Source organism: Staurois parvus, unplaced genomic scaffold, assembly GCF_062004578.1.
Source record: "Staurois parvus isolate SC_StPar_1 unplaced genomic scaffold, SC_StPar_1.0 ptg000025l, whole genome shotgun sequence".
Lineage (NCBI taxonomy): Eukaryota > Metazoa > Chordata > Amphibia > Anura > Ranidae > Staurois > Staurois parvus.
Genome location: NW_028317821.1, coordinates 13,583,510 through 13,606,275, shown reverse-complemented (window position 1 = coordinate 13,606,275; position 22,766 = coordinate 13,583,510). Strand labels below are relative to the sequence as shown.

The window sequence follows — 22,766 nt, the reverse complement described above, 5'->3', positions numbered from 1 at the left end:
CCCTATCTTGTTCCATTACATATTTTGAAAACCTGTGATAGTGAACCATTCACCTTCACCACTGCTGAAGGCTGACTATAAAGTTTTCCTATCCATGTTCGCATTTTAAGTCCTATTCCCAGTACCTCCAATGTATCAAACATAAATTCCCAATCTACCCTGTCAAAGGCTTTCTTTGAATCTATTGACAGAACTAGCACAATGGACTTCTCTTTCTTACTGTTTTGGAGGAGTACTGATCTCAACCCATTATCTTATCCTTCTGTCTCTGGAATAAACCCTACCTGGTCTATATGTATCCAGTCTGGCATAGGGTCTTTCAAACTGGTTGCTAAAACTTTTGCATATAGTTTCTTGTCAATATTTAATAGTGATATGGGTCTATAGCGGGCACATTGGGATCTATCTTTTTCCTCTTTAGGTATAATTGTAGTGTGCTGGGCAATCTGACGCTAATGCTAACTGACGCTGAGGGAAACTGACTAACTGCCACTGACATCACCAGTGACATTAATACAGTGATCCGCGCTAATAAAATGCACTGTCACTGTAATAAAGACACTGTGTAGGAAGGGGTTAACATCTAGGGAGTTCAAGGGATTAACTGTGTGCCTAACTATGTGTAAAGTGTGCTACTTTTACAAAGGATCTTCTTGTTTTTATTCTCTTAGCAGGAAACGAAAAAAACAACAAAATCCAGTTATTGAACACAGATCTGTATTGTTTACAATGACAAAGCCATGTTCAGCTGTATTCAGTGCCAATCGCTGGGTCCTGGTGATCAATAAATGGCTGGGACCTTGTGATCGGCATGTGCTCTAACGAATCACAGCACTGCCAGGCCTGTCTGAGCACACAGATCATGCACTACGTATGTGATCCAGAGCAGGAGAGCCGATTTGCCACCGTATATGTAAGTTATACAGTCAGCAAGCAGGGTAATTGAACAAGCTGAAGTTAGAAACTGATTGGCTATCATGCAAAGTTGCACCAGATTTTGTACTCTCAAATTTTAGTAAATTAACCCCAAGATGTCTTCACTCTTCTAGCTTGAATGACGTTCAGCATCACTCAATCCACTTACTTCGAGTCCAGGCTGTCAAGGGTCAGCTCCCAGCCTGTGACTGGACAGTGAGCAGCACAGTGATGTACTTATCTCTGTGTCACTCTGGTTTTTTCCTCCTATCAACATGCATCTTTTCAGCTTATGATCTGATTGCCTTTATGTATTTTGCTTCTGCCTCTCCCATTCAGAACTGCTACACAGCGAAGTGCAAGACTGTGATATACCAATATACATTAAAGGCATTTATACTGCTTGCATTAAAAAAAACAAATGATGCATTACTGAATATAGAGCTGCATTCATTTGTGGTTTTTTTTTATATCTGCCCAGAGACCATCTCTAAAAACAAATCTTAATTTTTTACATATTTTATAAAATATTACCACTGTATAAATGTACATTATCTATATGTTATAAAAGCATTAGCGCTGAATAATACACATTCAGAAATACTTGAATTGCAAAATTAGGGTCGGTTTAGATGAGGACATACTACAAAATCCACATTCAAACTAATTCTGTAAGAAGTCAGTTGCTGAATTAATTCTTTTAAGAATAAACGACTTTTGCGTTAGAAAAAAAAGGTTTTCACTGTTCTGTGGGTTCTCTGATGAGGGCAATAAGTGAGGCAATACAGCAGCAAGTCTTGACCTCATATGAACAACTACAACAGCTTAAATGGGATGTGTTTTTAATGAGATTACCTGTAGGAAGGTGTATAATGGAGGTATAATGGCATCAAATGCTTCCCAGTGCTCATAGCTAAATGCTAACTTTGAAAATTTCACAACAGCTTCGGCTGAGACTGCATTCTTATCTGGAAGAGACACAACAGAAAAAAAAAAGATTCAAAGCCATGTTCCTCCCCCGAACACTCAGAGCACAATAAATCGCTCTGCTGCATAGTAAGACATTGATATCAATAACTCATCAGTCACAGGATGAAGTGTGGGTGGCAGGGGGAACATTTTAAACTAGTTTTAGACAATGTAATGCTGCCTTTGGCAGTGTCTGGCACCTTGTGAATCTTCGAGGATGATCTGCGAACATTTGTTTTTGAATGATTTATTTCACTTTTATTGCAGTTCATTTATCTTACTGCACATGATTAAGCCATCAGTTATGTGGCATGCACTTTTGTCTTGTCTGCATCTTTGCTAAGAGACTGAGATAATACACGTATAGCAGTCAGACATAGAACTGTACAAATGAAGTGTAGATATAAATCTGGATATATGCCTCTGTGCGGTTCTACTTTCTGACTAGCAAAACAGTGTTCAGTAAGCAAATAAGGCAATGGTAGATAATTTCACTTGTATAACAACAAGGCCTCACTAAGTATTATCTTGTATTGTGTCATTAAAAAACAAAATTTCACAGAGCAGGAACTGGTGATGGGTCTTCCAACAGCCAAGATTCAAACCCTGCCTTAAGCAGACAGTTAAGGATTGAAGAATACAAGGCAGTAAAAAAAGGCTAGCAAAGTGTAAAGCAAGAAAAATATGGGAAAAATATAATAGTTTGGGGTCAGATATAGGTTTCTTTATTCATTTATTGAAGCTTGCAAGTTTTTAAATTGATATATCATATTTGTTCAGATACAGTTGTGTTCAAAATAATAGCAGTGTGTTGAAAAAAGTGAATAAAGCTCAAAATCCTTCTAATAGCTTTTATTTCTATACACACAAATGCATTGGGAACACTACACATTCTATTCCAAATCAAAACATGAAGAAAAAATATCAAATTTGTGTTGTTCCTCTAAACAAATTGAAAAAAAGTGAATATTAGACTGTTCAAAAAAATAGCAGTGTTTGTATTCTTCTTTACAAACTCAAACATTCACTATATAAACTGAAAAATGTTTGAAGATTTTGCTTTCCTTTGAATCAGTTAAATAATATTTAGTTGTATAAGCACTGTTTCTGAGAACTGCTGTACATTTGTGTTGCATGGAGTCAACCAACTTCTGGCACCTGTGAACAGGTATTCCAGCCCAGCCCATATATATTCTTACGTCTAGCTAGCATGTGGCGCTTTAGGCCCCTTTTGATATAGTTTCCAGTTTCTTATTACCTCCTTTTGAAGAAAACCTGAATTACAATGCTCAATAGCTCAAGGTGAAATTTACTTACACAAGTAAATCAGTCAGCAGTGGTAACAATTCCAGAATATAACATTTCAGAATGTCTGAAAGGAAACAACTTACTACTATGTTGTTTGTAGGGCAGCCTTTCTCAACCAGGGTGCCAGGGCACGCTGGGGTGCCTTGAGATTTCTTCAAGGGTGCCTTGGCAAAATGTCTAAAAATTGTCCAAAACTTGTATACAAGCCAGCGGGTGGAACAAGCCTGTCATTTAGTTACACAAAGCCATAGGTTTTTATTGTGCACTATTACAACCTTCTAGCCTTTGGCATCCTGACAATCAATGACATCACAAGTTGATAAGGAGGATGTCAGCTGCCTGCACAGCATCCTAGTTTGACCCTTCCCTGTCCCTTTCCATCAGTCCTGGGGTCACATTAGCTCAGTGATGGATAAAAATTGAGGGATAAAAGAAACATTGGAATACTACTCAGTACCAGGGTGCAAAAGTGTATTTTCTTTGGAAAAATAAATCATCTCTAATGTTGGGTGTCCTACGTGTGTGGATGTTGCTGCATTATATAAAGCTATTAGAATAGTTTTTCACATTTTAGAATGGGGTGCTTCAAGACTGTCCATAATTTTAAAGGGTGCCTCGGGACTGTCCATAATTTTAAAGGGTGCCTCGGGACTGTCCATAATTTTAAAGGGTGCCTCGGGACTGTCCATAATTTTAAAGGGTGCCTCGGGACAGTCCATAATTTTAAAGGGTGCCTTGGCTGAAAAAAGGTTGAGAAACACTGTTGTAGAGAACAAAACAGAGGAACTTATCAAAACTGTAGCAGCCAGAATCTGGAACAGCTATGCATGGCAATCAGTCAGCATCTATTTTTCATTTTCAACTCTTGAATGAGCAAGCTGATGATAGAAGCGGATTGGCTGCCATGCACAGCTGCTCTAGTTTTGATTAATTCTCCCCAACAGTGTTCTGGGTAATCATTGCATAACTGAAGGAAAACCACTAATGACACCACAGAACTACAGTGGGGCAAAAAAGTATTTAGTCAGCCACCAATTGTGCAACTTCTCCCACTTAAAAAGATGAGAGAGGCCTGTAATTGGCATCATAGGTAGACCTCAACTATGAGAGACAAAATGAGGAAAAAAATCCAGACAATCACATTGGCTGATTTGGAAAGAATTTATTTGCAAATTATGGTGGAAAATAAGTATTTGGTCAATATCAAAAGTTCATCTCAATACTTTGTTATATATCCTTTGTTGGCAATGACAGAGGTCAAACGTTTCCTGTAAGTCTTCACAAGGTTGGCACACACTGTTGCTGGTATGTTGGCCCATTCCTCAATGTAGATCTCCTCTAGAGCAGTGATGTTTTGGGGCTGTCGCTGGGCAACACGGACTTTCAACTCCCTCCAAAGGTTTTCTTTGGGGTTGAGATCTGGAGACTGGCTAGGCCACTCCAGGACCTTGAAATGCTTCTTACGAAGCCACTCCTTCGTTGCCCGGGCGGTAAGTTTGGGATCATTGTCATGTTGGAAGACCCAGCCACGTTTCATCTTCAATGCCCTTGCTGATGGAAGGAGGTTTGCACTCAAAATCTCACGATACATGGCCCCATTCATTCTGTCCTGTACATGGATCAGTTGTCCTGGTCCCTTTGCGGAGAAACAGACCCAAAGCATGATGTTGTCACCCCCATGCTTCACAGTAGGTATGGTGTTCTTTGGATGCAACTCAGCATTCTCTCTCCTCCAAGCACGACGAGTTGTGTTTCTACCAAACAGTTCTATTTTGGTTTTATCTGACCATATGACATTCTCCCAATCCTCTTCTGGATCATCCAAATGCTCTCTAGCAAACTTCAGACGGGCCCGGACTTGTACTGGCTTAAGCAGGGGGACACGTCTGGCACTGCAGGATCTGAGTCCCTGGCGGCGTAGTGTGTTACTGTTGGTAGCCTTTGTTACGTTGGTCCCAGCTCTCTGCAGGTCATTTACTAGGTCCCCCCGTGTGGTCCTGGGATTTTTGCTCACCGTTCTTGTAATCATTTTGATCCCACAGGGTGAGATCTTGCGTGGAGCCCCAGATCGATTATCAGAGGTCTTGTATGTCTTCCATTTTCTAATTATTGCTCCCACAGTTTATTTGTTCACACCAAGCTGCTTGCCTATTGCAGATTCAGTCTTCCCAGCCTGGTGCAGGTCTACAAATTTGTTTCTGGTGTCCTTTGACAGCTCTTTGGTCTTCACCATAGTGGAGTTTGGAGTGTGACTGTTTGAGGTTGTGGACAGGTGTCTTTTATACTGATAACAAGTTTAAACAGGTGCCATTGATACAGGTAATGAGTGCAGGACAGAGGAGCCTCTTAAAGAAGAAGGTACAGGTCTGTGAGAGACAGAAATCTTGCTTGTTTGTAGGTGACCAAATACTTATTTCCCACCATAATTTGCAAATAAATTCTTTCCAAATCAGCCAATGTGATTGTCTGGATTTTTTTTCTCATTTTGTCTCTCATAGTTGAGGTCTACCTATGATGCCAATTACAGGCCTCTCTCATCTTTTTAAGTGTGAGAACTTGCATTATTGGTGGCTGACTAAATACTTTTTTGCCCCACTGTATGTATATACCTGCCACAGAATTTGTAATTTTGTTCAACCATTCTTGTGATTCATACACATGTCAGATGACACTATTTCCTATATCCTTTCTCCAGTTTCCTGCCCCTGCTCTCTGCTAACTGGACTACAAATAAACATCTTAATAACACAGAGCCATTGTTTCACTACTGAGTAAAGCCTAGTACACACGATCATAAAATCATACAAAAAATACCACTTTCAAAGCAATTGTACGATAATCTGATCATTAGTACATGTCTTTTGTCCAAAATTATTTGAATAGACAACCACGAAAATATTTCTTGTACAATTTCAGATTGTACAATTTTCATTTAATCACTACAGTTTTCGTATTAAAATGCAATACAAGTACATCACAAATACAATTACATCACTTCCGAATTTTTATTCTGTCGTACAAAAATTTTTGTAACTGTAGAAACCTCTTCACTTTTGATATGAGACTAGCATGCAAAAAAAAAACCCAATCATTTGTTCAATATTCTCATTATGTGTACGGGGCTTACTCTGCAAAGCTGAACAGACAATAGTGGAGTCATTTGACTGGCTACATAGAGGTGTGTCAATCACAAAACTAGATGAATAAAATTAGGTGAAATAACTCACCTATATTACAATTTGAATTTTAACATGTGTTCTATATTAATTTGGCCTAAGATATTGTCTTTCCATAATTGTTAAAATGTATCCACGGCCTATGACGAATGTGTTACCCACAGTCGCCATTAATCAATAAGGGTGTGCATATGTATGACTGACAGATTAACCCTTGTGTTCAAGGGTGTGCCTATACTTTGTTGATTTATAAGAGGATGTTTCCAGATAAAACAAATTAATGTAGAGTCAATAAATTAAGTTGCTTTCTTGAAACAATAATTATTCCTTCTAGACAAACTACCACAAACCGCATTAATGTTTTATTTATCTTTTCTTCCTTACCTATTTATTAGTTTCCTTGAAGATGTTTAACCATATATCTAATGTTCACCATGCTCATGGATTAAATATGTAGATTGTCCATAATCTACTCTCATAAAACCAAGACTCTTCCTTAAATATTTGTAGGCTGCTCTTTCCTTTATAACCAAAGCACAAAGCTATTTGTTTATTGATCATTCCATAACACTTCAACTGGACTCTATCCCTATACTATATCATAGTGGCTCTAAGATTTGGATAAGCTTTTTTTTGTTAATTCTCCTACTTCTTATTGTTGCTTGTTCTGGAATATTGTTATCCCATAAACAGAAACCTGAACAATTATTTAATTATTAAAAAGGTTTGGCAATCCACTGGACAGGCAGAACCTTTACAGTTATGTTCTATTCTTGTCATACAGGTTTAATGTCTAAAAAGCACCCATTGGAAAGTAGAAAGATATTTCAGGTATATACATTTTATGGTGAATATATAATACGATAGTTTTACAGTGTTAATGCCCAAAACGGCTGTAATATCATCTAATGTGATAAATCATCTTCAAAATACTATACATCTTAATTCTATCTGTACAGATACGGGAGTATTCAATTTTCTATCTTAGCCTGAAGTTAGTTATTTTAGTAGGTCTGCCGTAGGTAGCCAAAGAAACAACCCAATAAATAGAAGCTATTATGAGACCTGGAGCAAAAATGTAGCTTTTTCCTAGACAGCCTATAGGAACCAATGAACAGGAACAGCTCACCCTCTGCTCATAAATCAGAACAGAAGCTTTTCCATAATAGGTGTCAGAAATCAGGAATGCAATAATATCCTTAACAAATGATTTGGTCAATACTAAAGCAACACATTGAATAGTTGTGTATATACAGAGGATTTTTGTTAAGGAACTGAGATTATGTGGTAGTCAGCAGGAAAACCAATATACGCAGCTATACATGTAAACAATGAAAAAAAAATGATATGTAATAGGAGGTACAGATCTAGGTAAAGCTGACCATGTACAGAAAAGAGTGGTCAGATGTATAGGCATATGTATAAAGAAAAAATACTGTGCTAAACCCAATGTATATTGTGAACCAGTTTATAAATAAAAAATAAAAATCTGTATGAATAATTTGTTTACATGAATGAATACAGTGAACGGCCGCTACTCTCTTCCTGAATACCAGAACAGAAATACAACAAAAATAAAAAAGGTGTGCTGTTCACTGGTGATTTCCTAACACAATAAATAAAACATAACCATAAATTCAAACTCACATGTGTACATACATACAAAAACACAATAAGTGCTATAAATAAATGTTCATGGCACAAAAGGGAAAGTGCTGCGTGCTGAATATAATTTCCAACAATGTGCTATAGTGTTCACAGGTGCTCTCCACAAAAACTAGATCAGCCTCTTACCAGGCCAAATTGACCTCAAGTAAAGAGATCAAATGAGCAGATAGTGTCCCAATTCCACACTGACACTTGTACTATCAATTTCAAAAGGGATGGATGGACAGCCGCAGGCTCACCCGGAGCGGATTTCTCACACCAAACCACTCTCCATACGATGTAAAGAAGGGTTAAAATAGAAGAGATGTCATAGAGCAACCTGATAAAAATAAAGGTTTTATTTAATAAAACATTGCACTTACATAGATGCATGAAGGCAATACACGAATTCAAAACAGCCACGGTGTTATTCCGCTGGCTGGTACTTGGTGACATCACAGAAGACTCTGCCTGACGCGTTTCCCCACAACTGGTGTCTTCTTGGATTGGAGAACATTCGTGCGACGAAACGTGTTGGATAGAGTCTTCTGTGATGTCACCATGTACCGGCTGGCGGAACGACACGGCGGCTGTTTAGAATTAGTGTATTGCCTTCATGGACCTCATCTATGTAAGTGCAATGTTTTATTAAATAAAACCTTTATTTTTATCGGGTTGCACTATGAAGTCTCTTCTGTTTTAATGCTACTTTACATCGTATGGAGAGTGGTTTGATGTGAGCAATCCGCTTCGGGTGAGCCTGCCTCCCTTTTGAAATTGATAATACGAGTGTCAGTGTGGAATCAGGACACCATCCGCTGATTTGATCTCTTTATTTGAGGTCAATTTGGTCTGGTAAGAGGCTGATCTGGTTTTTGTGGAGAGCATCTGTGAACACCAGAGCACTTCGTTGGAAATTATATTCAGCACGCAGCACTTTTCCTTTTTTCACATTGAATTTGGGACTTCATTTGTACATTTGTGCATGAACATTTATTTATAGCACTTATTGTGTTGATTTTTTACGTACAGTCAGGTCCATAAATATTGGAACGTCAATACAATTCTAACATTTTTGGCTCTATACACCACCACAATGGATTTGAAATGAAACGAACAAGATGTGCTTTAACTGCAGACTGTCAGCTTTAATTTGAGGGTATTTACATCCAAATTAGATGAACGGTGTAGGAATTACAACAGTTTGCATATGTGCCTCCCACTTGTTAAAGGACCAAAAGTAATGGGACAATTGGCTTCTCAGCTGTTCCATGGCCAGGTGTATGTTATTCCCTCATTATCTCAATTACATGAGCAGATAAAAGGTCCAGAGTTCATTTCAAGTGTGTTATTTGCATTTGGAATCTGTTGCTGTCAACTCTCAAGATGAGATCCAAAGAGCTGTCACTATCAGTGAAGCAAGCCATCATTAGGCTGAAAAAACAAAACAAACCCATCAGAGAGATAGCAAAAACATTAGGCGTGGCCAAAACAACTGTTTGGAACATTCTTAAAAAGAAGGAACGCACCGGTGAGCTCAGCAACACCAAAAGACCCGGAAGACCACAGAAAACAACTGTGGTGGATGACCGAAGAATTCTTTCCCTGGTAAAGAAAACACCCTTCACAACAGTTGGCCAGATCAAGAACACTCTCCAGGAGGTAGGTGTATGTGTGTCAAAGTCAACAATCAAGAGAAGACTTCACCAGAGTGAATACAGAGGATTCACCACAACATGTAAACCATTGGTGAGCCTCAAAAACAGGAAGGCCAGATTAGAGTTTGCCAAACGACATCTAAAAAAGCCTTCACAGTTCTGGAACAACATCCTATGGACAGATGAGGCCAAAGAAGTTAGAATTGTGTCGATGTCACAATATTTATGGACCTGACTGTATGTACACCTGTGAGTTTTAATTTATGGTCATGTTTTATTTATTGTGTTAGGAAATACCAGTGAACAGCGCACCTTTTTTATTTTAGATGTATAGGCATAATCTGGCAGCCCCAAGCGGTTTATCCAGCCTGGAAATTGCTAAAGATATTTGAGTGCATCAGGCTGCTTTTTGAGTGTGTAGGTCAATAATAAGGAGAGGAGGGACTTTCAAACTTATTTCAGACTTATTAAGGGGAAAACAACTGTAATCAGACAAGGTGTTCTAACCTTTCCCATCACAGATTCCCCACACACCCACCTTAGCTAGCAGTGTCATCAAATAGCTTATAGACATTGGATTGTCATCCAAGTGGTGGAGAACAGTTGGATTGGCATGACCAAATTAGCTGTGCAATGGCAAGTATGTCACAAAAAAAACTGCACCTGGAAGCCCAAGTTTGTGCAAACAGCCATGGCCAGGAAGTGTTGGATTGACAGCAGCCATAACTGTCCGCCAGTGTTCAGATGTAATTTCAAAGCATCAAGCAAAACATTTGCTCATGTCTGTCAGAAACTCAGTTATTCCCCTAGTGGGCAACACCATTTTGCCTATAGCACAGCAGACAAAAGGTAGAAAGTCAAATCAGGCTGTCAGTTGCAACCCACACATCAATGACACCTCTGTCCTTCCAATGGCACTCATATATCAATGTTCTGTACAGGCAGGGGGAGCAAATACAAATGGAGATGAGGAGTTAGTTGTTGATTTTATTTATTACAGGTACTTATATAGCGCCGGCTATTTATGCAGCACTTTACATATATATATATTGTACATTCACATCAGTCCCTAACCCTCAAGGGGCGTATAATCTAAGGTCCCTAACTTACATTCATACATACACATACTAGGGCCAATTTAGACAGGAGCCAATTAACCTATCAGCATGTCTTTGGAGTGTGGGAGGAAATTGAAGTACCCGGAGGAAACCCACACAGGCACAGAGAGAACATGCAAACTCCAGGCAGGTGGTGCCGTGGTTGGGATTTGAACCAATCACCCTAGTACTGCCAGGTGGAAGTGCTAACCATTTAGCCACTGACTTTTGATTTTATATCAGTCACAGCGCTATTTAATCTGCATGCTTGGTAGAAAGAATGAACATGTAATGAAACTGAATAGGAAGTTACCACTATGTTTATGTGCTTGGGGAATGGAAAGCTCCCTTTTAAAAGACGAATTAAGCACTGTCTAGAGTATTTATGTATTGCCAATTCTCACCTTCCACAGCTAACTCCAAAAGCAAGCAATCCTTCAGCAATTTACCCAATTCGGTCTGGATATTGCATGGAGTACCACGCTCAGGTTTGATTCCTCCACCTGAAACAAATACAGGGAATAAGGCAAAATATATATTTGCAGTTACTGTCAAATTATAGTGTTACTACGATTATTACTACATCTATAATATACAATCAAAAGTGCCTTTTCGGTTATGTTTTCGTATTTGCCCTTTTAAAATTACAAAATTGCAAGGCAAATTACTTAAAGCTAATCAATTATGTAAATCCAGTAAAAACACTTAGGGACATCAGCCTTACCTAGGTGAGGCAGCTAGAAGCTGGGGTAAGATTTCAAAGGTAAGGATTTTTTTTGGGGGGGGGGGGTTCTTTTGAGGGTAATGTTTTTATCTATTTATTTTTCATCCTGTGCAATTTAGAATGGGGGATGAGGGCTACTATATAGTCCTTATTTGCAGCAAATTGCTACATCTAATTTACCAATATTGCTTAATCTTTTTAAAACAAGATAAAAATACAGCTCAGGATAAGGCAACAATTCAACAAATAGGGTTTTAACTACATGACTGAAGCGGGTCTCAGTAAAACATCAGTATTAAAGTGAACCTGTGCCCAGAACATACACACTAAAATATTTACACATTCTGAACAATCAGTAAAAGCACTTAAAAGCGAGCCCTACTCACCTCTGTAGCTAGAAGCTAGTAGCTAGGTATCATTGGGGAATTATTTTCAAAGTGAACTGAAATCTGAGCTTTTTTCTATGGAGAGCAGAATTCTGGTAGCCAGTCTGCCCTCTAATATAAACACAGCTGTTCATAATCTGCTAAAACCAACTGAAAGAGATTTCATAGTCTTTGTTGTAATCTTAGAGGAATTACTTCACAATATAAGCAGCTAGAGAGGTCAGGAATGACGTGTTTCAAAACCCATTTACTTCTTGGTAGGAATACGTAACAATTTACTTTTTTCCATAGTCTGGGCACAGGGACGTTTAAGGTTTCTTTAGAACATGCATGGGCTGGTGTCCATTGTGTAAAGGCAGTGCTATGCATCATTACCTATTATTACCTATTTTTTTTTAACTATGTTGAAGTAAAAATTACACTTTATTTGTGCAACTAAACCCATTAATTTAACGGTTTCCCAAAACCATTACATTCAACATATGCTCTCAACTGAACTGTCAAACCATCAAGTGGCTGGTGTCATAACACATCAAATGTGCAGTACTATGGAAACTGTATATCAAAAAGAGGCTAGGGCAGCAATGGGCAAACTACGGCCCGGCGGACCTTTTAATCCGGAGCTAGGCTCCCGCTGGGCTCCTCTCACAGTCCGCCCTGAAGACCGGTGTAGCATGAAAATCTGTCTCCTATGAGGATCTGTCCCCCTCGACGTATCTGCGCATGTGCCGGAGATCGCCGATCGGCTGCTAATGCCTGAAACTGGCACATGCGCAGATACGTCGAGGGGGACAGATCCTCATAGGAGACAGATTTTCATGCTACACCGGAACGGCGCGGGAAGACGGCAAGAGGAACGCGCGGAGCAAAGGTAAGTGATTTGACACAGGGGGGACTTGGGGACTTAATATGGGGGATGAATTAATATGGGGGGTGAATTACTATAGGGGGATGAATTACTATATGGGGGATGAATTACTATACGGGGATGAATTACTATGGGGGATGAATTACTATATGGGGGATGAAATACTATATGGGGGATGAATTACTATGGGGGATGAATTACTATATGGGGGATGAATTACTATGGGGGATGAATTACTATATGGGGGATGAATTACTATGGGGGATGAATTACTATATGGGGGATGAATTACTATATGGGGGATGAATTACTATATGGGGGATGAATTACTATATGGGGGATGAATTGCTATATGGGGGATGAATTACTATGGGGGATGAATTACTATATGGGGGATGAATTACTATGGGGGATTAATTACTATGGGGGATGAATTACTATGTGGGGGATGAATTACTATGTGGGGGATTAATTACTATGTGGGGGATTAATTACTATGGGGGATGAATTACTATGGGGGATTAATTACTATGGGGGATGAATTACTATGGGGGATGAATTACTATGGGGGATGAATTACTATATGGGGGATGAATTACTATATGGGGGATGAATTACTATGGGGGATGAATTACTATATGGGGGATGAATTACTATATGGGGGATGAATTACTATGGGGGATGAATTACTATATGGGGGATGAATTACTATAGGGGGGATGAATTACTATGGGGGATTAATTACTATATGGGGGATTAATTACTATATGGGGGATTAATTACTATGGGGGATTAATTACTATGGGGGATTAATTACTATGGGGGATGAATAACAATATGGGGGATGAATAACAATATGGGGGATGAATTACTATATGGGGGATGAATTACTATGGGGGATGAATTACTATGGGGGATGAATTACTATGGGGGATGAATTACTATATGGGGGATTAATTACTATATGGGGGATTAATTACTATGCTTACTATGGGGGAATATTACTATACTTACTATGGATGACACATACACATCATTCATCTACTCTTGGTCCGGCCCCCGGGTCCAATATATGAACCCATTGCGGCCCTCAAGTCAAAAAGTTTGCCCACCCCTGGGCTAGGGTGACAACTTTCTTGCCTGTAAAGTACAGGGGGGATTAGTTCTGATTATTGACTTCAGAAATAGTTTTTTTACATACAGTCAGGTCCATAAATATTGGGACATCGACACAATTCTAACATTTTTGGCTCTATACACCACCACAATGAATTTGAAATGAAACAAACAAGATGTTCTTTAACTGCAGATTGTCAGCTTTAATTTGAGGATATTTACATCCAAATCAGGTGAATGGTGTAGGAATTACAACAGTTTGCATATGTGCCTCCCACTTATTAAGGGACCAAAAGTAATGGGACAATTGGCTTCTCAGCTGTTCCATGGCCAGGTGTGTGTTATTCCCTCATTATCCCAATTACATGAGCAGATAAAAGGTCCAGAGTTCATTTCAAGTGTGCTATTTGCATTTGGAATCTGTTGCTGTCAACTCTCAAGAGGAGATCCAAAGAGCTGTCACTATCAGTGAAGCAAGCCATCATTAGGCTGAAAAAACAAACCCATCAGAGAGATAGCAAAAACATTAGGCGTGGCCAAAACAACTGTTTGGAACATTCTTAAAAAGAAGGAACGCACCGGTGAGCTCAGCAACACCAAAAGACGCAGAAGACCGCAGAAAACAACTGTGGTGGATGACCGAAGAATTCTTTCCCTGGTGAAGAAAACACCCTTCACAACAGCTGGCCAGATCAAGAACACTCTCCAGGAGGTAGGTGTATGTGTGTCAAAGTCCACAATCAAGAGAAGACTTCACCAGAGTGAATACAGAGGGTTCACCACAAGATATAAACCATCGGTGAGCCTCAAAAACAGGAAGGCCAGATTAGAGTTTGCCAAACGACATCTAAAAAAGCCTTCACAGTTCTGGAACAACATCCTATGGACAGATGAGACCAAGATCAACTTGTACCAGAGTGATGGGAAGAGAAGAGTATGGAGAAGGAAAGGAACTGCTCATGATCCTAAGCATACCACCTCATCAGTGAAGCATGGTGGTGGTAGTGTCATGGCGTGGGCATGTATGGCTGCCAATGGAACTGGTTCTCTTGTATTTATTGATGATGTGACTGCTGACAAAAGCAGCAGGATGAATTCTGAAGTGTTTCGGGCAATATTATCTGCTCATATTCAGCCAAATGCTTCACAACTCATTGGACGCCGCTTCACAGTGCAGATGGACAATGACCCAAAGCATACTGCAAAAGCAACCAAAGAGTTTTTTTAAGGGAAAGAAGTGGAATGTTATGCAATGGCCAAGTCAATCACCTGACCTGAATCCGATTGAGCATGCATTTCACTTGCTGAAGACAAAACTGAAGGGAAAATGCCCCAAGAACAAGCAGGAACTGAAGACAGTTGCAGTAGAGGCCTAGCAGAGCATCACCAGGGATGAAACCCAGCGTCTGGTGATGTCTATGCGTTCCAGACTTCAGGCTGTAATTGACTGCAAAGGATTTGCAACCAAGTATTAAAAAGTGAAAGTTTGATTTATGATTATTATTCTGTCCCATTACTTTTGGTCCCTTAACAAGTGGGAGGCACATATGCAAACTGTTGTAATTCCTACACCGTTCACCTGATTTGGATGTAAATACCCTCAAATTAAAGCTGACAGTCTGCAGTTAAAGCACATCTTGTTCATTTCATTTCAAATCCATTGTGGTGGTGTATAGAGCCAAAAATGTTAGAATTGTGTCGATGTCCCAATATTTATGGACCTGACTGTAGTTACATTAGGCCAAAATACAATAAAATATATTCATGGAGTTCAGCTTTAAACCTTTTAAAGTGATTAACATAGTTGAACTAATAAACATATCAAACTTACCTGCTCTTTGCAATCGTATTGCACAGAGCAGTCCTTTACCTCTTCTTTTGGAGTACCCCATTGGGGCTCTCCACTTCTCTAAGTGCCCAATCAGTGTCTCCCGAGCTGTGCTGTGTGTGTCCTTAGACACACAAACAGCACTATTTGGCCACACCCCATGCTCCCCCTTACAGGTTTTGACTGACTGCTAGAGCAGACAATGGCTCCTGCTGCTCTTCGAGCCTCAAAGGAGAAGAGGAAGAGAGAGCAGCAATGCCACAGATGGGCACAGCGCTGGATCAAGACATAATAGAGATAAGGGATAAGTGTTTGGGGGGGAGCAAATAGTGGGACATTTTTTGTCCTGTTGCAGGGAATGCATTAAAGTGTTATCAAACCCACAACAGTAAAATCAGTCTGTATGTGCAGTAAAGCATGCTTGTTATATTCATTGTAGAACCTAAGGGGTTAATAATCTGCACTGTGTAAAAATGCTGCTTAATCCTGACTTCTCTGATCCTCCATTTCTTCCACTGCCCGCTTATCTCCTGATAAGACATATTGTGTGGAGTCACTCTGCACATGCTCCGTTTGGTGTGTATTACTAGAGAGGTTTTTTTTTTTCTTGGGAGAGTGCGTGTGATCAGCACAGGGCCAATCAGCACTGTCCAGACAGAGGTCAGGGGTTCTGCATCCTCCTAGAGCAGAAAGAAAACTTCTTCTACAAGCATTAACCAGTGCTCTGCTGAACACTGACAGAAGTCACAAGACTGCTCTAACTGCTGATAGGAAAAGGTATTTAGCAGTTTATATTTACTGAAATAATTGCATTTCCATGTTCTGTGTACTATGGGAGACCGGATATAGTGAATGCAGGGTCCTGGGTTTAGTAACACTTTAAGGTAAAAAATGTTTTGACTTTAGAAACACTTTAATAACTAGAGTTTTTAACTATATATCCAAGTTGCATACATCATGAATTTGTTTTGACATTTTGAAGATGTGATTTTCGTGTCATGTTTTTGGGTGATCCATTTTTGGACATTTACTTTATTTACAGTTGTTTTCATAACAATACGGGTATGTAAATATAGGCATCGTAAACATTACCTGAAAGGATGTCAATCCCAGCAAAAAACAGTTCTGCAATAACATCATGTATCTCTGGTTCATCGGGCAAAGGTGGTCCAGCCTGTAGCACTCGTCTATTACTATCTGTCAGCGCTTCAATGATAGCAAGGAACTGGGCGGCATTATTGCCAAACATCTCTACTAGTAGTCGTTCTGTGTTTGTACGGGGCCATGGTAACTAGAGTGAAAACATTTGCACATTGTTATACTGTTTTGATATCTGTTTAACAATAGTTCTGTATTAAAGACCGTTATCACAAAATCATATATGTTCTGTATGCAATTTGACTGGTGCCATGATTTTTCTTTTCATTTATCCACTGTCGTAGGGGATCTTAATCTGTTTTTGATAATTATCTTATGCTGGTTTCTGCAACAAGTGTGATACTTGAACGTACCATGGAGACTGAGAATAATTGTCTCTAAACCTTCTCATATTTTTTTAAGCGGCTTTTTTTTCATAGAATAAGTAGACATTTTTCACTGAATGCACAATAAAAAAGAAAGCCCAAACCTCAGAAAACTTTAGACTAAATAGAGGCCACCTACACTGAGCCCACGTTGCTTTTATTCAACCAAGTTTGTGACAAGCAGTAATAATTAATATAACTTTAATACAGTATCAAAAAGATACACAAAATTTACATAGTTACTGTATTTTTGTAAACTTTGTATATTTTTTTGATAAGTTATATTTACTATTACTACTTGTTACAAGCTTGGTTGAATACAAGCCACGTGGGCACAGTGAAGGTGGCCTCTATTTGGTCTAACATTTGCTGTGCTTCGGGCTCCCTTTTTTTTTTTTTTGCATTTAGTTTATATGACCATTGGAACCACATCTGAATTTGGGGATGAGTTGGCATTCAACCTATAATTCAAGCCCTATTACATATTTTAGTGATTTAAGTTTCATACATTTTCACTCAGCCAATGTCATAGATCTTGTTCCCCACACCCCAACTAGTGGATACAAAGTTACTGTATTTTTGTAAACTTTGTACATTTTTTTAATACCACATTAAAGTTATATTTACTATTACTACGTGTTACAAGCTTGGTTGAAAACAAGCCACGTGGGCACAGTGAAGGTGGCCTCTATTTTGTCTAAGCTTTGGGCTCCTTTTTTATTTTGCATTTAATTTATATGACCACCGGAGCCACATCTAAATTTGGGGATGAGTTGGCATTCAACCTATAATTGATGCCCTATTACATATTTTAGTGATTTAAGTTTCATACATTTTTACTCAGCCAATAAGTCATAGATCTTGTTCCCCAGAGCCTGGGTCCAAACCTGGGCCTTCTGCGGTGAGTGGCAATGTTTCTTCTTGCTGAGCCATCTGGAATGCTGGACAGCTCCCTTGACAATTATTTGGATGATCCTACCTTGACCTTGTTTATCATGAACCCCTTGCTCCTCCCATGAACTTCCTGATATAAGCCATGTCTCTTCACTTCCTGTTTGCCAGATTATTGTGCTCTCCAGCCAGTATTGTGCTATAATTGATCCTCTATTACATATTTTAGTGATTTAGGTTTCATACATTTTCACTCAGCCAACAAGTCATAGATCTTGTTCCCCACATGTCAGAGACTAGGTCCAAACCTGGGCCCTCTGCGGTGAGTGGCAATGTTTATTTTTCCTGAGCCACCTGGAATGCTGGACAGCTCCCTTGACAATTATTTGGATGATCCTACCTTGACCTTGTTTATCATGAACCTTGAACCCCTTGCTCCTCCCATGAACTTCCTGATATAAGCCATGTCTCTTCACTTCCTGTTTGCCAGATTTTTGTGCTCTCCAGCCAGTATTGTGCTCCTTATCATCTCTGTTATTATCCATATTTTCCTACCACTCATTATTAACCCTTGGCTTGTTCTCGACTACACTTCTGCCTGATCTCAACTTGCGACTGTTCCTTACCGACCTTGGCTTGTTTACTGACCATGCTTCCGTTTGATCCTTACCTGCTTATACGCTACTGGACCTCCGCCTGCTCACCTCCTGGTGAGGTGAACCTGAGGACCGCGACCTGGTGCTAACATGCAGCAAAACCCATCTCCACCATCGGGAGCTCTGGTGAACACCGGCTGCTACTTAGACTCCGCACCTCGGGTGATCCCACTCCTCCACCACGGTGACCTGCCTGTGTACCTATCCTGCTGGTTTCAGGTGAGCCTTTCCACTGCTATAGCAATTGGTCTTTGAGCCTTACCCCTGATCATGACACCACATCCCAACTAGTGGGTACAAAGTTACTGTATTTTTGTAAACTTTGTATAATTTTTTTTATACCACATTAAAGTTATATTTACTGTCACTACGTGTTAAAAGCTTGGTTGAATAAAAGCCACATGGGCACCGTAGTAGTGGCCTTTATTTGGTCTAAAGTTGTCTGTGCTTTGGACTCCCTTTTTTATTTTGCATTTCGTTTATATGACCACCGGAGCCACGCCTGAATTTGGAGATGAGTTGGCATTCAGCCTATAATTGAAGCCCTATTACATATTTTAGTGATTTACGTTTTATACATTTTCACTCAGTCAATATGTCATAGATCTTGTTCCCCACATCCCAACTACATGCTAGTGGGTAAATGGAGATAAGGAGAACAGATCTACAGCACAGTAACCAAGGATATATGATGCAACAAGTTGGCACGTTCTCCAGTCTTCATGCTGCTCCAGATATTTAGCCATGCCATAAATAATTAGCCGTAGTGTTCCCCAAAAGTGATACAAAAACAGATCCTTTATCTGCCTCTAGACAGCTGTTATATTACAAGGCCAATGTGCAGGCAAGCTGGTTTTACTTATATTTTATCTGATCAATGTATAGAAGGAACATTACCAACACTGCTGTAGCTGCTGTATGTGCAAGAGGTAATGTTAATAATTGCCAGTTTGTCAATTAGGCACAAAATCCCAATCTGGTTGCCAGCAAACCTTTCCCTTTACCCTGCCAGGGATAAGACTGGAATAGCGTTTGTATGCATGGAACAATGATTAGTAGGAAGTCTTGGCATTAAACTGTGTGTGGTTTCTTCTGCTACTATAGCAAATACATTTGAGTATAACAATATGTGAATCTAATTTTATAGCCTCTCATATATTATATTATATATTATATTATATCCTGCTTCTACTCAGTCTACTGTCTCTCCCACTACTCACTACCAAAACACACTTACACTGGTCTAGCATAGGCCCTAGAAGGAGGAAGGCTTTGCAGTCAGGTTGGATTTTTATATATATATATATATTGTAACAAGGTTAGCTCGGCAGCGGGTGTGTGTGACCCCCTGGATGGGTGCACAACACAAAAAGATAGGCACAGCACAACAATAGTGGAGGTGAAAACAAACAGTTGCAATTTATTTACAATATTTACAGAAAAAATGATAAACAAAAAGAGACATCAAAATAAATCCTGGCCAACTTGGCTACTTACTGCAACAACAGCTTTTCCCTAGCTACCCACTAGGTACAGCCTGCTGCTATACCTAGTTGCTAGTACTGGGAGGTTAGCCACACAGGCTTTGGTCTCTCTGCACACAGATAACAGGTCAGCTCCCCAGACAGTTCAGGCACAGATCTGGTTCCAGGGTGGAGCAACTCCCTAAGCACTCTGGGAAGCTTTATACAAGTGTTAATGAGCCCACTACCTTCAGCTGGGCTCATTATCTCAGTGCTGAAGGACTCAGCACTTCCCTCTAGTGGTACAAATCCCCATAAACCCTGAATCTCGGACAAATATATCGTCCATCCAGGACGCAACCAGGTGATTTCACCTGCCTACTGTCACATACCCCCCCCTCTTGTTTCAACCTTGGGGTTGTAACACCAGTAGCCAGGCAGGCATGTACCCGGGATAAAGCATCCACATTTCCCATCTGAACACCGGGGCGATGCTTCACCGTGAAGGTAAATTCCTGTAGGGCCAGAAACCACCTATTTACCCTTCTATTGGTCTCCTTATTTTGAGCCATCCATTTCAAGGGAGCGTGATCTGTGATCAGGTCAAAATGTCTGCCCAGCAGATAGTACCGAAGGGAATCTAGGGCCCACTTTACCGCTAAACACTCCTTCTCAATCGTGGCGTAATTTTCCTCGTGAGACTTTAGCTTTCGGCTGAGATAGATTACCGGGTGCTCCTCCCCCTGCCAAACCTGGGACAGCACTGCTCCTAAGCCAACATTGGATGCATCTGTCTGGACCACAAAGTCTTTTGAGAAGTCTGGTGAGTATAGGACTGGCTGGCTACATAAGGCCCTTTTTAAAGACAGGAAGGCTGCTTCAGCCTCAGGGGACCACTTAACCATGACAGACTCCTTCCCTTTTGTCAGGTTGGTTAGGGGTACTGCCATAGAAGCAAAATGGGGAATGAATCGCCGATAGTAGCCAGCAATTCCTAGAAAAGCCCGTACCTGCTTTTTGTTATTTGGGCGTGGCCAATTCTGTATTGCTTCCACTTTGTTTATCTGAGGTTTTATTACCCCTCTCCCAATAGTGTACCCCAGGTACTTGGCCTCCTCCTGTCCAATCGTACACTTCTTTGGGTTGGCCGTAAACCCAGCTTTCCATATTGAGTCTAGCACAGCCTGAACTTTTGGCAAATGTGAGGCCCAGTCTGCGCTATGGATAATCACATCGTCCAAGTACGCTGCAGCATACTTCTGATGGGGACGAAGAATCTGATCCATTTTTCGCTGAAAGGTGGCCGGTGCATTCTGTAACCCGAACGGCATTCTTTTATACTGGAATGACCCTTCTGGGGTTACAAATGCAGTCTTCTCCTTTGCCGACTTAGCTAGGGGAATTTGCCAATAACCTTTCGTCAAGTCTAGTGTTGTCATGTACCGGGCTGCTCCCAGTCGGTCGATTAGTTCATCTATCCTTGGCATGGGGTAGGTGTCAAATTTTGTAACTTTATTCAACTGTCGAAAGTCGTTACAAAATCGCCAGCTCCCATCTGGTTTGGGCACCAACACTATGGGGCTGGACCAGTCACTTTGGGACTCCTCTATCACCCCCAAATCTAGCATTCTCTGTACTTCCCCACGTATTGCCTCCCGTCGAGCCTCTGGGATTCTATAGGGTTTCAGTTTTACTCTTTCACCCGGTGGGGTGATAATGTCATGCTCCACCCCCGAGGTTTGTCCCGGCAGCTCAGAAAAAACCTCTGTGTTGCGGAGCACAAACTCTTTAGCCTCCTGTTTTTGAATTGTAGACAAGGTGACTGCTATTCCAACCTCCGGAACCAAGCAGTTAGATGGCGCTGGTGACAAACCCTCAGCAACTAGGGATTCCCTGTCCCTCCAGGCCTTTAGCAGATTGATGTGGTAGATCTGCTCCGGTTTCCGCCTTCCTGGTTGTCTGACCCTGTAATTCACCTCACTCACTTTCTCAATCACCTCGTATGGGCCATGCCATTTGGCCAGGAATTTGCTTTCAACCGTAGGGATTAGCACTAGCACTCTATCTCCTTCAGCAAACGACCTGGTCCGGGCCCCCCGATTGTACACCCTCTGCTGCGCTAACTGTGCTTGGGACAAATGTTCCTTTACGATAGGCATGACCTGGGCAATTCTATCTTGCATTTGGGCGACGTGCTCAATCACACTCCGGTGGGGAGAACTCTCACTTTCCCAAGTTTCCTTGGCGATATCTAACAGCCCCCTTGGGTGTCTCCCATAGAGCAACTCAAATGGTGAAAACCCTGTGGAGGACTGGGGTACCTCCCGGATGGCAAACATCAAATAGGGTACTAAATAATCCCAACCCTTTCCATCCTTATCTACCACCTTCCTTAGCATTTGTTTCAGGGTTTTGTTGAACCTTTCCACCAACCCGTCAGTTTGGGGATGATACACAGAGGTGCGCAACTGTTTTACCTTGAACAGTTTGCACAGCTCTTTCATCACCCGGGACATAAAGGGGGTTCCCTGTTCCGTCAGC

At 40.6% G+C, this 22,766-nt stretch overlaps 1 protein-coding gene across 1 annotated transcript in view; it reads right to left on the bottom strand.

The window, feature by feature from the left end:
- CFAP54 (cilia and flagella associated protein 54) overlaps positions 1-22,766 on the bottom strand; it is a 527,562-nt gene that overhangs the window by 414,524 nt on the left and 90,272 nt on the right. The window contains exons 9-11 of the mRNA XM_089651915.1: positions 16,785-16,983; positions 11,175-11,273; positions 1,771-1,883 (exon numbers count right to left, since the gene is read on the bottom strand). Of these exons, the coding sequence (XP_089508041.1) occupies positions 1,771-1,883; positions 11,175-11,273; positions 16,785-16,983 (411 nt within the window). The remainder of the gene's footprint in view (positions 1-1,770; positions 1,884-11,174; positions 11,274-16,784; positions 16,984-22,766) is intronic.